Source organism: Saccopteryx leptura, chromosome 1, assembly GCF_036850995.1.
Source record: "Saccopteryx leptura isolate mSacLep1 chromosome 1, mSacLep1_pri_phased_curated, whole genome shotgun sequence".
NCBI classification, from domain to species: Eukaryota; Metazoa; Chordata; class Mammalia; order Chiroptera; family Emballonuridae; genus Saccopteryx; species Saccopteryx leptura.
This window is the reverse complement of record NC_089503.1, coordinates 145,159,879-145,174,251: the sequence shown is the minus strand read 5'-3', so window position 1 is coordinate 145,174,251 and position 14,373 is coordinate 145,159,879. Positions and strand designations below refer to the sequence as shown.

At 44.4% G+C, this 14,373-nt stretch overlaps 2 protein-coding genes across 4 annotated transcripts in view; one reads left to right on the top strand and one right to left on the bottom strand.

Annotated features, from left to right (window-relative positions):
• The window catches only part of MRPS27 (mitochondrial ribosomal protein S27), a 93,604-nt gene extending 84,636 nt beyond the window's left edge, over positions 1-8,968 (top strand). For both annotated transcript variants that reach the window (XM_066376944.1, XM_066376955.1), the window contains 3 exons: positions 554-696; positions 2,614-2,784; positions 5,237-8,968. In XM_066376944.1, coding sequence (XP_066233041.1) covers positions 554-696; positions 2,614-2,784; positions 5,237-5,476 — 554 coding nt within the window. In that variant the 3' untranslated portion in view covers positions 5,477-8,968. The remainder of the gene's footprint in view (positions 1-553; positions 697-2,613; positions 2,785-5,236) is intronic.
• The window catches only part of MAP1B (microtubule associated protein 1B), a 106,443-nt gene continuing 99,908 nt past the window's right edge, over positions 7,839-14,373 (bottom strand). For both annotated transcript variants that reach the window (XM_066376922.1, XM_066376932.1), the window contains 2 exons: positions 13,058-13,296; positions 7,839-11,822 (listed from right to left, as the gene is read on the bottom strand). In XM_066376922.1, the coding sequence (XP_066233019.1) occupies positions 11,667-11,822; positions 13,058-13,296 (395 nt within the window). In that variant the 3' untranslated portion in view covers positions 7,839-11,666. The remainder of the gene's footprint in view (positions 11,823-13,057; positions 13,297-14,373) is intronic.

Sequence of the window (14,373 nt, the reverse complement as noted above, 5' to 3'; positions counted from 1 at the left end):
GAGAGAGAGAGAGAGAGATCAATTTGCTGTTCCACTTAGTTCCATTTAGTTTTGCACTTATTGGTTGCTTCTTGTATGTACCCTGACTGGGGATTGAACACGCAACCTCAGCATGCTGGGACAATGCTTTATCTACTGAGCTACCCAGCCAGGCCAGATTTTATTCTTAAATCAAAAACAGTTTTTTAGTTGTTTGACTCATTTTATAAGAGTGGCTCCATTTAGAGGCAGATAGATCAACCTCTCTGTATTTTCCTCAGCCTCTGCTTCAGACATCCTCATGATAATCCCCACCAGCCTAAATGAAACAGAAGAAAAACAAGCTCATAAAATTTCATATTAAAAAATATATACAGTGAATTCTACCACATACTGCATCCATCTGAAATGTCCCAGGTTGCTGGGTGGGATGGGGCCCTGGGTACAGATTTGAAATGACCCTTCAATGTTTCTGGGGCCGCTCGGCGAGTATTCACATGTGCCCTCTGGTCCTCGTCTCCGACGTGGTGGGAAGGCGCGGCTGAGCTGTCTTCATCGTTCCTTTTGGCCACAGGGAAGGTGGAGTTACAGCAAGGGCTGCGGGCTGTGTACCACGACATGCCTCTGCTGTGGCGGCCAGGCTACCTGGACAGAGCCCTGCAGGTGATGGAGAAGGTGGCCTGCTCCCCAGAGGAGGGAAAGCTGTGCAGAGAAGCGGTATGTTCCCCGGTCCTCCTTGCACGGTGTAGCCGCCTCCTGTTCTCATAAGCCAGGTTCAGCTTTGTTTGTGTTATCCTCCCCACTCCCTACTTGTTTTTTTTCTGTAGAATCATGTACTTACCCAGTTGAAAAGGAATGAAAAACCACAAAACATTCTCAATGTTACTAACAAAATATAGTAGAAAATAAGAGTATTGTTGACTTTATAGCTCACAGTCTAGGAGGAAAACTCTTCCCCTCCCCTGAGTTGAATAAAATACTGCCCCCTCCCCCAATAAAAATCTCAGTGGCAGCTCAGGAGAGGTTAAGATTCAATTTAAACTTTTTGGCCTTTCTGTATCCTTAGAGCCCTGGGAGACCTCATGTCCCCCGAGCCTGTAAGAAGTGAATCTGGGGACTAGAGATGGCACAGCCTTCCTTTCATTCCATCACACCATGTCGTGGTGAATGCGTGGTGCTGAGGTCTGCATCAGATGTTCCTTTCGAAGTCCTATGGAGTGCACTTTGCCTGGACTAGGAACCTGTCCTCCAGCCCAAAGCTCATCTCTCTTAGTCATCGAGGACTCGTGACATTGTGAAGTTAACTAGATGTAGCTCAGGTTATAGGAAACGTAGCATCTTTGAGCCCTATGACACCTTCACCCCATAGGAAGCCACAGTGTCCACTCCTGTCCAAGCAGCTCTTGTAGTCAGAGTGAGGCCTAAAAGTACATTAGTTGTTTTATTACTAGGGTGTAAAAGTTGCCTTTGAGCTGCTTACTTTTTTTTTTCCTTGACCCTGGTTACTGGAACTCACCACCTGGCTTTTATTTTGATCAAGATATATACAAGTTGGTTTCTATAGTGGCTCCTTATACTTAATGTCCAGTGAATCACTATGTTCTTTGCCAGGCGTTTATAACAAAGCATGAACATTTCTGAATATATATTTCTACTTAGCCCTACTATATTCAGCGCTAGTGATTGAAAACAAAATTGTATATAAACTCTTTGCCAGCAAAATATTCCTTCCAATCTGAGTTAGATTTGCATTCTTTGTGTTCTGACTTAAGAATGTGATTCATATGTTGGCAAGAATGGGACATGTGTCAGATTTGGGTATAATGTATTAATGGCATTAAAGGGCCTCAGAGTATTTCTGGATTGTTGTTCTAATGTGATCTGGACAGAATCGATGTTGAAGCAGGTGCTGATGCTGCCCATGAGGTTGACTCCGTCCCATCGCTGATGACGGGTCCCTTCGGGTGGAGGGAGGTATGCCCAGGGTGAAAGTGGTGAGGGAGAGGGGTCTAACCAAAAAGAAAGCCTCTGTTTTATGACTTTCTAAGTCACAGAGATCACCTCATTAAAGTGAATTTTATGTCTGCCTCTGGTCTTTGCCAGCAACTCGGTGGGTCGTGCTGATCCCTAATTTACGGATACTCTGAGAGCTGAAGTCTTTCTCTGAAGTAGGACCTCGCCTGGATTCTCGGCTTCACCGTGTGTCCACAATGGCCCTTTGTTGGCTGTGGTCGGTGCTGGTGTTTCTTTTCCTTTCTCCCAATTCCAAACTGAGGAAGAAAGACGTGGAGGTGGGGGCAGGGGCATTCTTTTTGTGCCCATCGAGCGTAATTCTTGGATTCCTACTTGGTTGATTAAAAGTAAAATCAGATGCCCTTATGCTGATTGATACACAAACAGTTCTGAGCTTGCTTATTTGTATCATTTGCTTTTGTACTAAGTTTCTCATGCCATCTGACTGGGTGTTACCAATATGAACTCCTATAACCATTTCTGTTTCCTATAATTTGATAAGAGAGCTCTTCTCACAACTTTTTAGATCCCAGATTTCCTTCCTTTCCCTCCTGCTGCGCTCTTCACAGTGTGCCCTCAGGGCTGCAGGCTGCTGAGTCCACACCCCTTTCTGCTCCACAGCTGGCTGTGCTGGACAGAGTGCTGGCGGCTCTGACTGCCCCGGCCCCCGGCTCTCCAGAGGAGCAGCCCCCAGAAGGGGAAGGCGGCCAGCAGGCTGAAGAACTGCAGGAGCAGCTGGACGTGGAGGAGACTGAACAGTCCAAGCTCCTCCAATACCTGGAACGCTTTAAAGTGAGTCATTGTGGAATGGAGGCCCTCTCAGTGGTGCATTAAACTTGCTTCTCTGCCAGAATGATAGACAGGCCTTAATGTCACACACAAAGACATTAATAACTGACATCAAAAATGGCATTTTTATTGCTTCACACAGGCAGTGGTTTTAAAAGAAACAAATGGAATTTCTGGGCTCCTTTCTCTACTTGAGCTAATGGGTCCCAGTTTTGTTCCCTAAGGCAGCATGTCATTACCCCTCATCCCTGACATGTGCCTGATGAGCGGTAATAGCCTGCCCCTTCATAGCAATCACCTGACTCCAGCCCCGAGGAAAGGGTCAGCTCATTTCTCCATATTGCCCTGAGCGTGCTTGATAACCCAGAAACACAGGTAGAAATTGCAGAGCCACATTTGAGTATGATGGGGGTAAGAGGCAGGCTTCTTGGGGGCTTTGCATTGTGCACCAGGGCCCTAGAAATGCTCTCTCGTACTACAGGGAAGATGGAAGCAGGTTTCCCCTGTTTCTTCTCAGAATAGCTCTGAGTGCTCGCTGTGTGGTAGCGTTCAGCTGTACATCTCGAAAGGCTCTGGTCATCAGGGAAGAAGAGCCATGGTCAAAGTTTAAACCCTGGGCTTCTTCCTTGCTTGGTTTCTTGTCCATTTTGTACAAGAAGAAAAAAAGTGCTGCCTGAAGGAGAATTCTTTGTATGAAGCAGAAAATGTTCCCTATTGTGTCACTTTGGGACAGAGAGGTATAATTTGCCAGATTATTACCTTTAAATCTTTTCAGTAATTTTATTGAACCAGCTATGGGGAACTTATTTCCCTGAGCTATAATGGGGATTTTATTGTACTTTTAGCAGCTGTTTCTCCCAGAACCTCTGTAAGGTCATTGCTCTACTTCCCTCTTTTATAATTTGAAAACTAAGAAAGCAAGGTTAATCAACGTTCCCCAAACTGCACAGAGAATTAGCAGTCAAGCTAGGTTGAGAGTCTACATACCTGTTCTTTCCTCTTAACTTTGCCTCATTTTGCAGATATAGAAAGGCGAAAAAACAAAACGTCTACTTAGCCCCATAGCTTATCATCAACTGTGTTCATATTGACCAAGGCTGTCTCACACTGTTCCTAAAAATTGCCACCTCTTTCTCTTGTTTCTTACATAGTTAATTAATCTCGGAGACCCAAAATCTGTGCCGACATTAAATTCTCAGCCCTCTCTCTTCCAAAAACACCTTTTTTTTTTGAAAATCAAGACAGGAGACATATTTATTGACAGCTAGCTGTGTGTTAGACCCCTGCATTTCATCCATCCTCACCGTAGCGCCGGGGAGAAGATACTGCCTGCCTGTCCCCTGTGACATGACACCAAGGCTGAGTGCAACCAGCCCATAGACTATGGAATTGAACGCAAGTTTTCTGACTCAGAATTGAGTCCTTATTCTGATGTCGCAACCTGTTTCCTTGACTTCAGACCACATGGATAATGATTTTTCATTTTACATTTCCTTTCCTTTGTTGCCTGATACTTATTAGTCTCAGGTAAATTGTTTGGGGCCCATTTTTATATGACTGGCCCCTCCCACTATGCCTCTGGCCACTCCTCAAGCCCCTGCACCTGCCTACCTCCCGCTCCCCATTGGGACGGGCCTCACACCTCTGCCAGTGAACTGCCCTTGTTTGTGGCCCACGGGGATGTGGTGTAAGCTATAGCCGGGGCCATAAGGGGCTCTCTGGTGATCTGCATCTTGCAGCACTTAAGTGGATTAGTGTTTTTCGGCCTTACTTCTCCGGGAACACAGTACAAACAAAGCAAGCTGCCATCTCCGATGGAGCTGTAAGCAGGCAATATGTGGAGGCTGACCTGTGAGCACAGCATGTGGAAGCCTGTAATAGTGGAGGAACTCATGGGAGCTGTTTAGCATGCCATTAGTAAAAATCCTTGAAATGATTTCCATCTGTTGAAAGGAACCAGCATTGGGCGAGCATTTATCTGTTATTCTGTGGGAGAAGACATGGACGGCTTCCTCCGGTTTACCTGCTGCTTCTACCATTTTGTCTGCACATTAGAGTTCTTTGTTATTGGAGTTTGCTGCTTGGTTTGGTACAGGTCAGGGTAGAAACATTGGTTTGTTATACTAGTGTCATCCTTGTGGTTTAAAACTAGAGAGAATCACAGCATATGGAGTTCTGTGTACAGTTTGTGAGTGAAGGGGGAAAGATCACATGTAGTGCCTCTTAGCAAAATTGCGGGGTTGGGGTAAAAAAAGAGCAAGAGCTACAGTTCCTGGCTGAAAGGCAGCCTGCCAGCTTCCCAACAACGTGCTTTTCCTATAAACAGACTGTGCAGAAGTTTTGCAAGTGACCTCATGTCTTTTCCTCTTTTATTCTTCTTTCATCTGCCCCAACCCCCCCCCCCCCCCCCCCCACACACACACACCTTCTCCTTTTTTCCCTTTGTTTCCAACAGGCCTTACATTCTCAACTTCAGGCTCTGGGCAAAGTTGAGTCAGAAAGCCTTTTGACCCTGACCACCCAGCTCATCAAAGAGCAGCTCCCCACCTGTGAAGCCGAGGACATGGCCACCTACGAGCAGAAGCTGCAGCAGTGGCATCTGGAGCGGCGACACCTGATTCAGAGGGAACGGGAACACAAGGAGAGGGCGAAGCAGGAGCACCGTGCTCGGGGGGAAGCCAAGGCGGCCGCCTAGCAGGGCCCCACGGCCTCCGCCCCTGCAGGGACTCGCTAGGCACCGTCACAGGACTCCTCGTGACCGTGACGGCAGCCACAGCTTCCTCCGTCCATCTCCTTTCCTACAGCAGTCCTTCTGTGCTATAAAAGCCATGATGTTCCACATATGGAGGCCCAGTGACTGCTCGTCCAGACTGTCCGTTCTTAGTTCCAAAGGCTGTGGAACTGGGAAAGTGGCTAGTGGTCAGGCCAGAGCCATTGGCTAAGTGCCTTGAAAGGAGCTCTTGAGGCTTATGGTGGAGCGTCTAAGGGACAAGGGTTAATTTTGAACATTGAAGGTTGCTGATGCCTAGTGATGGTGGCAAGAGATGCCATGGTTTAAGTCACGGGCTTTTGAATGGTCTCTCCCCGCAGCTGAGGCAACCCGCACGTCCTGAGACCTTGTCCCGCTCTCTCTGGGACAAGCACTCGCCCTGAGCTGGCTGTGATGCCCACACATCCATCCCCATGTCTCATCCTCCACATCTGAACTGGGAGAAGTACAATACAAGAGCACACAAGAACCACTGGCTTTCAAATTTCAGGAACCTATAGTCATAGTGGTATTTTTAGGATGTAAGGACTATTGAGGAGAAAGCTAGTGTCCTTGGCTGGAAGCTTCTCCAGTGTTGTTAACTTTTTTCCAACACTTTGTCTCAGCTCCTTAGTAAGTAGGTCAGATGAGCCTTGTACGTGTACACACACACACACACACACAACTTGTGAACACACATTTCAGCCAAGAAATTGGAGAAAAGGAGAGCTGGGAGGGGACCTGCAGTGCATCGGATACAAGAGCGATTATAAAACTCTCAGGAGGTGGAAAATTTCTGAAGTTTCTCATTGAAAGGGGTTGGGGCAGCTCTTGCTTGCTCTGTAATTTTGCCTCTAAGTACAGTGGTGTACTTTTTATTCAGGATTGTGTTCCTTTATCAAGAACCTGTGGAAATAAATGTTCTGGGAGACTTCTGCTGTGTGCCCTCTGCAGTCAGGCTGGGCCTGGCCCTCACGCCGTGCGCTGCGCCACACACACCTGCCGTCATGTCCAGCACGGGCCCAGGACCGGCGGAGCCGAGTCTGACCTAGGGAGAGGGTTGCGACCAGTCAGTATTGGATGTCATTACTGAGCACGGTGGCCTTGTAGAGTCCCAGAAAGGCAGCCTCGGAGGGACTGCCTCTTGAGTTTGACCATCTTGTCAGTCCTCTCATTTTACAGGTAATAAAACTCCAGATGGGGATAAAGTGAAGAGGTCATGCAGCCACGTGTGGCAGAGCTCGGATTAACACCTGGTTTGGCGTTTATTTTGTGGTTTATGTAGGAAACCCTCCCAATACCCCCCTCCGAGTACATTCTTTTTAAGTAATGTCTTTTTTTTTTTTTTTTTTTTTTTGAGAGACAGACAGGAAGGGCAAGAGATGAGATGAGTAGCATCAACTTGTAGTTGTGGCACTTTTTAGTTGTTCATTGATTGCTTCTCATACATGCCTTGGCTGGGGCGGGGGGTTCCATCCAAGCCAGTGACCATGGAACTATGTCAGTGATCCCACGCTCAAGCCAGTGACCCTGTGCTCACAGATGAGCCCGCACTTCAACCAGCAACCTCGGGGTTTCAAACCGGGGACCTCAGCATCATAGGTCAATGCTCTATCCACTGCGTCATCACCAGTCAGGCTTAAGCAATGTTGTCTCTCCTTCAGTTCCCAGTTTCTGTTCTAAGACTCAAGTGTCTTCTAGGACTTGGTTGTAATGAGATAACAAGGTAGCAGTTGTAGAAACAGCATGAGGGCCCTCTCTGAGCTTCCCCTCTCCTCGGCCCATGCATGGCAAATGCAAACTCCTAATGAGCCCAACTCAGTAACACAATACGTAAAACACACACATTAAAATTTTTGCCACTTTCATATTTTATTGTGGAACTGAGTTTTTTTTTTCCTTTTACATCAAATATCCTCAGTGGAAGAGGGGATATTGCACACAAATATCATAAAAGCACTACATATTACTTTCACTGGAAACTAATTTTCTACATTAGATATGACTGGATAGAAGTGATGCAGGGTTATAAGACATAATACCATACACAGCTGCAGACTGACACAAACACCATTCAGAACGAGAGAGGAGTGGGAGTGCTTCTCCGCGGGGCTCCAGCCCCCCCTTCCCCAGGGCTGGAGAGAGGGCGGCTCCAGGCTGTGCAGTCAGTGCCCCGGACCTGCTGCAGGGCTCCCAAGGGCAGCCGGTCTCCATGCCTCGTCTCCACGGCTCCTGCTTTGGGGTGCTTGCTCCAGACAAGTGCAGAGAAGCTATTTTTCCCCCTTCCTTTTCAGTTTTTGATGCTGCCTTCTAAATAAAGTCACAGACTTTTTAAAAATAGTAAATCATTTTAATACCAGGTGAATAACCTAATGCTCTCAAAGAAATGCTCGTCCCTAGGCTGCTTTTTGGTGTGTTGTTCAGTTGGTTAGAAGATGAAAGCTTACGATTCCTTTCAGATGGAAACAGGATCTTCTAATCTGAAGCACAAAAAAAAATCTAACAATATCATCGCTGAGCAAGAACCTCCTGTGACAGGTGATTACAAGAGGCAAGAAAAGCAGTTTCAGAATCATAGAACAGCTCTGGAGAGCTGAAATTTGGTAATACAGGAAAAATGGAAGGTGGTAAAAATTCCCAGTTAGCAACTGATTTATTCTTCCTAAATGAGTACTGAAAAGCTCCTAAACTGCATAAGCTATTGGAGACACTTAAAACATTCATATACACTGGGGAAATCATTCACTATGATATATAAGGTTAAGGAAAAAAAGTGGTGTTTTTTTTTTAATTCCATGGAAAATGGTATTTGAGGGAGAAGGGTCAGTCATCATATCCAGTCCCACCACAAGACTGAGAAAGCATGCATGGGGGTTGGGGGTTGAGAAAGGGGACAGAATTAGTTAAAATTGAAAATGGAGGATCATCTCGAACATTTAGTCTCTGTAGAATTTTGCTTAAGAGTACTACCAAAAAGGTCATGGTCATGAGTGCTATCTTGATGGAATCTCATCACTTAAACAGAGTGTAAAATTCCTTCCACACAAATATTCGATCTACACAATTGGATTGAGTAACTGGTATGAAGACAGCTCCTCGACATCTGTGTCAGTCTTCAGCTCTCACCGTGAATGTACATGGTACATCGTGATGGCTGTTACTAAGCTAAGTGTGTATTTATGGAACTAGCAAAATTAGGTTAGTCACCCAGGTAGAAAAGGTTTCTGGAAGGACAGAAGCAACCTGTAATGCAAATATTGATTTTCCCGGTATATTCAGGCTCTGTGGTCATCACTAAGAACAATGGATGGAGAAAGGTACTGAAGTATTTCATAGGAAAAAGAGCCAGCTGACCAGGAACAGCTTTTGTATGTTTTCCCATTAAATCCCATAGCAAAAAAAAAAAAAAAAAAGGAGTGGGATGGAGTCATAACTGAAGACTGGCGATACTTCTCCTAAAATGTTCGGTTTTTTAAAAGCAAAATAAACAAAAAAGGAACATAAAATCAAAATAATGTACATGTTAAATAAATTTAATTTGAGAAATTGGAGAATAATTCTTCTATCAAAGAAAAATCAATCAGAGGTGTGGATTTGGCAAGAGTGGAAACCTGTTTCTCTTCCCGTGTGTTGTGTGGGCTAACCCATAAACCAATCATTAATTCTCTTGAGTATCTTAGGTTGTCTCATTAAATAGTTTTAAGTAGATGAATTTATACTCAATAAAATTCATTTTTGGCATCGTGTGGTAATTTTTGTGTGCCCCTAATCAATGTGTTGTTCTTCAGGACTTCAAAAATGGAGTAATAAATAAAAGCTGCATTTCTAGAGAAACCTAAAAAAAAAAAAGAATATTAATTTTTCTTAAAAAAATTCAACATTTGAGAATGTAATTCACAGCATTAAGTAGACTGCACAGGTCCTCAGTGAAGGGACTCTGAAGAAGCATTGTTTAAACCCTCATCGTAGTTAGCAGTGCAAAACATACACTTATCAGACAAAAATAAACTAAAATGTTATTTTTGAAATAAATAACTAACATAGAAAATAAAATGAGGTCATTGTTCACTACTCTGTAGGTATTAAGAGTCTGCAGGAAACGCAATATGACAGCACAGCACAGTCATCACTGAGAAGTTTGCCCATCTGAACATCAGGTGCGTTGATCTGCAACTTGACACTGTATGCCAGTCTGAATCATGGTCTGGCTTCCCAGAGTCGAAGTTCAATGATGACCATGATGGAAAATGATCTCTGAACTCTACATGATGAACAGCAGGAGTTGGAAATTCATTTGCTTTCAATGTATTATTTTATTTTTATTTTTTCCAGAAAAGAAATCCCAAAGCAAATTTTCACTAGGGTTCTTTGAACTTGTTTTGGCTCTTTTATCTCATGGTTGAAGATCTTGAAAGAAGAATGTAGGAATCACTGGGTGATGCAGAGAGGCCTGGGAAAGAGCCTACCACGCGTTCTTCCCCCTTCTCAAAAAGCACATACTCAGACTTCTATGTTACGGGGACCAAGGGGTGGGAGGTATCACTATTCCTGGTAGTGATGGGTTTTAATAAATATTACTGCAATATCAGACTTCAATCTCACCAGAACTTCAAAAAAACATTGTTCTTGTCTTATGAAACACTTAAAAAAAAAAAAGAAAAAAAGACTGTCACTTGAAAGTTTCCTTTGCATTTTCCTGCCAATGAAAACATGTTAAAAAGTTCGTCTCTGAAAAGTTCTGACAGATCTAAAAAAAAAAAATTCTTCTGTACAGTTTCCACTAATTATACTGAAATTAATAGAAAATTTTAAAAAGCCAATGTAAGACAAAGAAAGGTAAATACTGTACACTTGCTGAGAACCTCTTCCACCATAAGATTCACTGTTTTCCCAGTTCTGGTCACAGAAGACATTTCTATCTTGAACTTGCAGTAGTAAAGAAGCGATGAAAGGTTCAACTTGTTTGGCTGAGGGCCCACAGGGGGTGCTGAGGTGGTACTCCACTAGCATGACTCAGCATCAAACTTGCACCAATCAGATCAGCTTCTGGTACCCCCACACATATGTGCGCGCACACACACATGCTCCTGTAACTGGAGTAGCTATAATCCTACGTGGATGTTTTATAAACTTGCTGACTCACATTAAAAAATAATAAGTGCATCAAGTATCTTTGTACATTCAAGTCACTTTCTAAGGCAAATTGTCTACCATATATATGTACTCCCAACTGCTTTGGTATTTGCTTGTTAATTGGGGTGGACTCGGGTGTTTCAGCATGCAGGTTAACTGACTCAGAGTGGACTAACTGGGTGCACAGATGCTGGGAGCATGCCTTAGATCTACTTGTGTGTTTGAAGAGTCTGAGAGTTCTGAAGGGGGTTCAAACCACTTGGATGTCCAATCTACACTCGCTATGTTATGTCAGTGTACAGCCTTCAAATGGAAGGAGCTTAATTAAGGCGTGAAAATCTTACATGCCCTCATAACAGGTTTTGTTCTTTATGTGTTCTTCTACCGAATTTGTTTTAGAAAATTAAGACTCTTTTTGATGACTAGTCTGACACAAGTAGAAAATTTTGCCTACATAGGCTACAGAATACAGCCTGCCTGAGAAAATGCAAACCGGATTGTTGGTTATTTTCTCTTCTTTACCCCACCCTGTTCTCCTTCTCTCTGGGTATCTCACCAGCGCTCTCTACCATTACCTCTCCTTCTCTTGCATTCTTTTTCTCTCTCATTCTCTCTCTCCTGCGTTCTCTCTCTGTGTGTGCGCTCTCTCTCTCTCTCTCTCTCCTCTCTCTCTTTCTGTCTCTCTCTAAGACAAGTGTCTCAACCTAGCAGAAGTCAGTTGGGTTTGCTAGTGCATGGTTTCCAAATGTTCGACAGAGGTGAACTGGGATAGGTCATTTTGCAGTAACTTGAACCCTGTTGTGGGAATACTGTTACTTCCCTTAGCAATCAGAAAAAAACTGAGAAATATCAGTGACTCGCATCACCATGACACACTATAGCGTTTGGCAGGTAACAGTTCAGCGACTTATTTAGATGAATTGACTTTTTAGAAAAGGTGGTTTCAAATTGAAGAACTTCTGGAAATAAAGTTTGAATCCTGTGGTGTGGCTGGCCTCGGTCACTACAGTTCGATCTTGCATGCAGGAAAGGATTCATCTTGCATAACCACGGTGCTGCTGCTTGCTAAAACCATGATGTTGAGGTCTTGCTGTTTCTCGTGGGTCTCCTGGTACCATTCCCTCATCACCTCTGAGTCGTGAGTCGGGATCAGGGTCACCTGCAGGGAGAGAGAAAATAACCGTTGAAGGGCAGAGCCAGAAATCAGATGAGAAAATAGAACAATGAGATATTAATTAGACAATTAGAAAGAAGAAGGATAAATAAAGGAAATTTTTCTATTTTCCTCAAGAAATGCACAGGACTTTTCTTCAACTTACACTTTCCAGGAACCAGAATAAAGCTGCAAAAAAAAGTCAAGTGTTTTTTTTTGGTGGTGGTGGGGGGGGGGGGGGGAGATTTGAAGACTGGAACCAAAAGCAACTAACAACCCGTCAATTGATGCATCTATATTCACTGTCAGTTTTTCAATTCTTTAGTGTTAAGAGAAGTGCTTCAGTTAAGGTGGAATTTCTTGAATTTCCTGTTACATGTAAATTTTGCCCCATGGACACTGCATATTTAAGCCAAGGAACTCTGGCTATTATTGCAGCGCAATGTTCTAATGTGTGTAACTGATGTTTTGTCCTGAGAACAAAGATTTGTATCTTTAATTTGTGTGGTTAGAGGCAGAGGAGTGGGGTGGGTGGATACAGGCTTAAGTAGTAGAGATTCCACCCAGGATCCATTAAGAGGCCACTGGTGCTTCTCATGAGATTTCATATGATTAACTAACAAGTAAATATATTAACTTTAATGCAAATACAGTTTACTAGGTGACTTTTCAGACAAGCAAAACTTTGATAAGCGAAGAACACAACCAAAATAATAAAGAGTGGTTCGTGGCCAGTCATGTTTGTGAGTTGGGAATAGCCTGTTGGAGACCATCTTCAGCAGTAATTCTCCTGTAGAATTTCACATGGACAGTTCATTTTCTAAGTGATTATACTGCTACCTTTGGTCTATTCATGAAACACAGAGGGCGAAAGGCAATTCTTTAGCAGCTCTCACACAGAAATATGACCATTCTGATTCATACACACTGACTCCTGGTAGATTAGGAGGAAGGGCAAGTAATGTTGGGCCTATTCTGCAGGTAAGTGAGTCATGCCAGCCTTAGGGAGGTAAAGTGGCTTTCCACCCAGGCCATGGTTGCCATTGGTACCAAGAATAATATTTTAGACTACATTCTGTCTGTGCAGTCCACTTTGCCCTCAGAATATTTCATGTCATACAGACCCATGGGCACCTCATGCAGATCCACAATCACAATGACGCCTCTTTAAACACAATTCCTTCCATCCGCCTCTGGTCGCAGCCCCACATGCAGTGCAGACAGCGGCCCGGCGCTCTCACCTGCATGTTGCTCCCCCACTGGGCCTTCCCTTCCAACAAGGCATCCAGGACAGCCCGGCTGGGCTCCTCCGCGGCGGGGTCATTCCCACTCACCACGTAGTAAGACGACCTCACTCTCTTGAAAAATTCAACATCAACATTCTTACTATTGCTGTGGTTGGGAACATAGCACAGGTCCAAGTACACAGGGGGGCCTGGAGGCACAGCTGAGGATTTGGCTGTCTTGGCGTTTCCTGGTCCTTTGGTAAAAAAACAAAGAGAAAGCCGGGGTCACAGGGATGCAAAGAGACCCCAAGGTGCAGTGCACCTCCCCTACTCGTCCACAAGAAGGTCCAGAGGCATGCAAAGGCGGGACTGGGCATTCCCCCTCTCTCTGGTAGAGGGCATTTAACACTGGCAGTTTGAGAAGATGTAACATTTGCCATCTCACCAAGAGAAATGAGAATGGGATGGGTTCCCTTTGTGGACAACCCTTTGTGGAAGTACAAAGGGTTTCTAGGCCTTCCCAAAAGATGAAACCAGATAATAATAATACTCCTAAAAAGCTACTAATATACATCTTAATTTGAAAAGGGATCTAAGAAACAGATTTTAAAAGTCAAAAGGAAGCATCTGCATTTGGTAAACCATACTTAAACAATGTTAGTAAGTCATGTTAAGCTCTCAGTTGAGAGCAATTTGGCCTGCAGCTGATTATCATACTCTTCCAGGGGTCCCCAAACTTTTTACACAGGGGGCCAGTTCACTGTCCCTCAGACCGTTGGGGGGCCGCCACATACAGTGCTCCTCTCACTGACCACCAGTGAAAGAGGTGCCCCTTTCTGGAAGTGCGGCGGGAGCTGTATAAATGGTTTCAGGGGGCCACATGCGGCCCACGGGCCGTAGTTTGGGAATGCCTGCTTTAACATTTGACCTAGTAACTGGTTCAGATCCCAACTGCATATGATTTCCAAGGCCCTCAGCACCTCAACCTCATTCATAAACTGACAAAAGGCCATTTTTCTCTCCTTAGGACAGTACTCTAAAAGTGAGACACCTCTCCACAGACAAGGCTGGATACCAAACTTTAGTGAGGAAGGTTCAGAGAGACTAGGCTTTCGCTAGCCCATCAGGACATACCAGACTGGAGAAAGGGGCATCTGGTTGCCAGAATTCCCAGTCTAAACTAGAAGAAGCCTGGGCAGAGTAAATATTCAGATTAAGCCCCAAGTTCCCTGGCATCTTATTTGGTGAGCTGGCTTTCTGACTCTTTTTACTTGAAGGTTTAAACTTTTTGGAACATTAACAGAATTAGCATTCTAAGGCAGTGGTTCTCA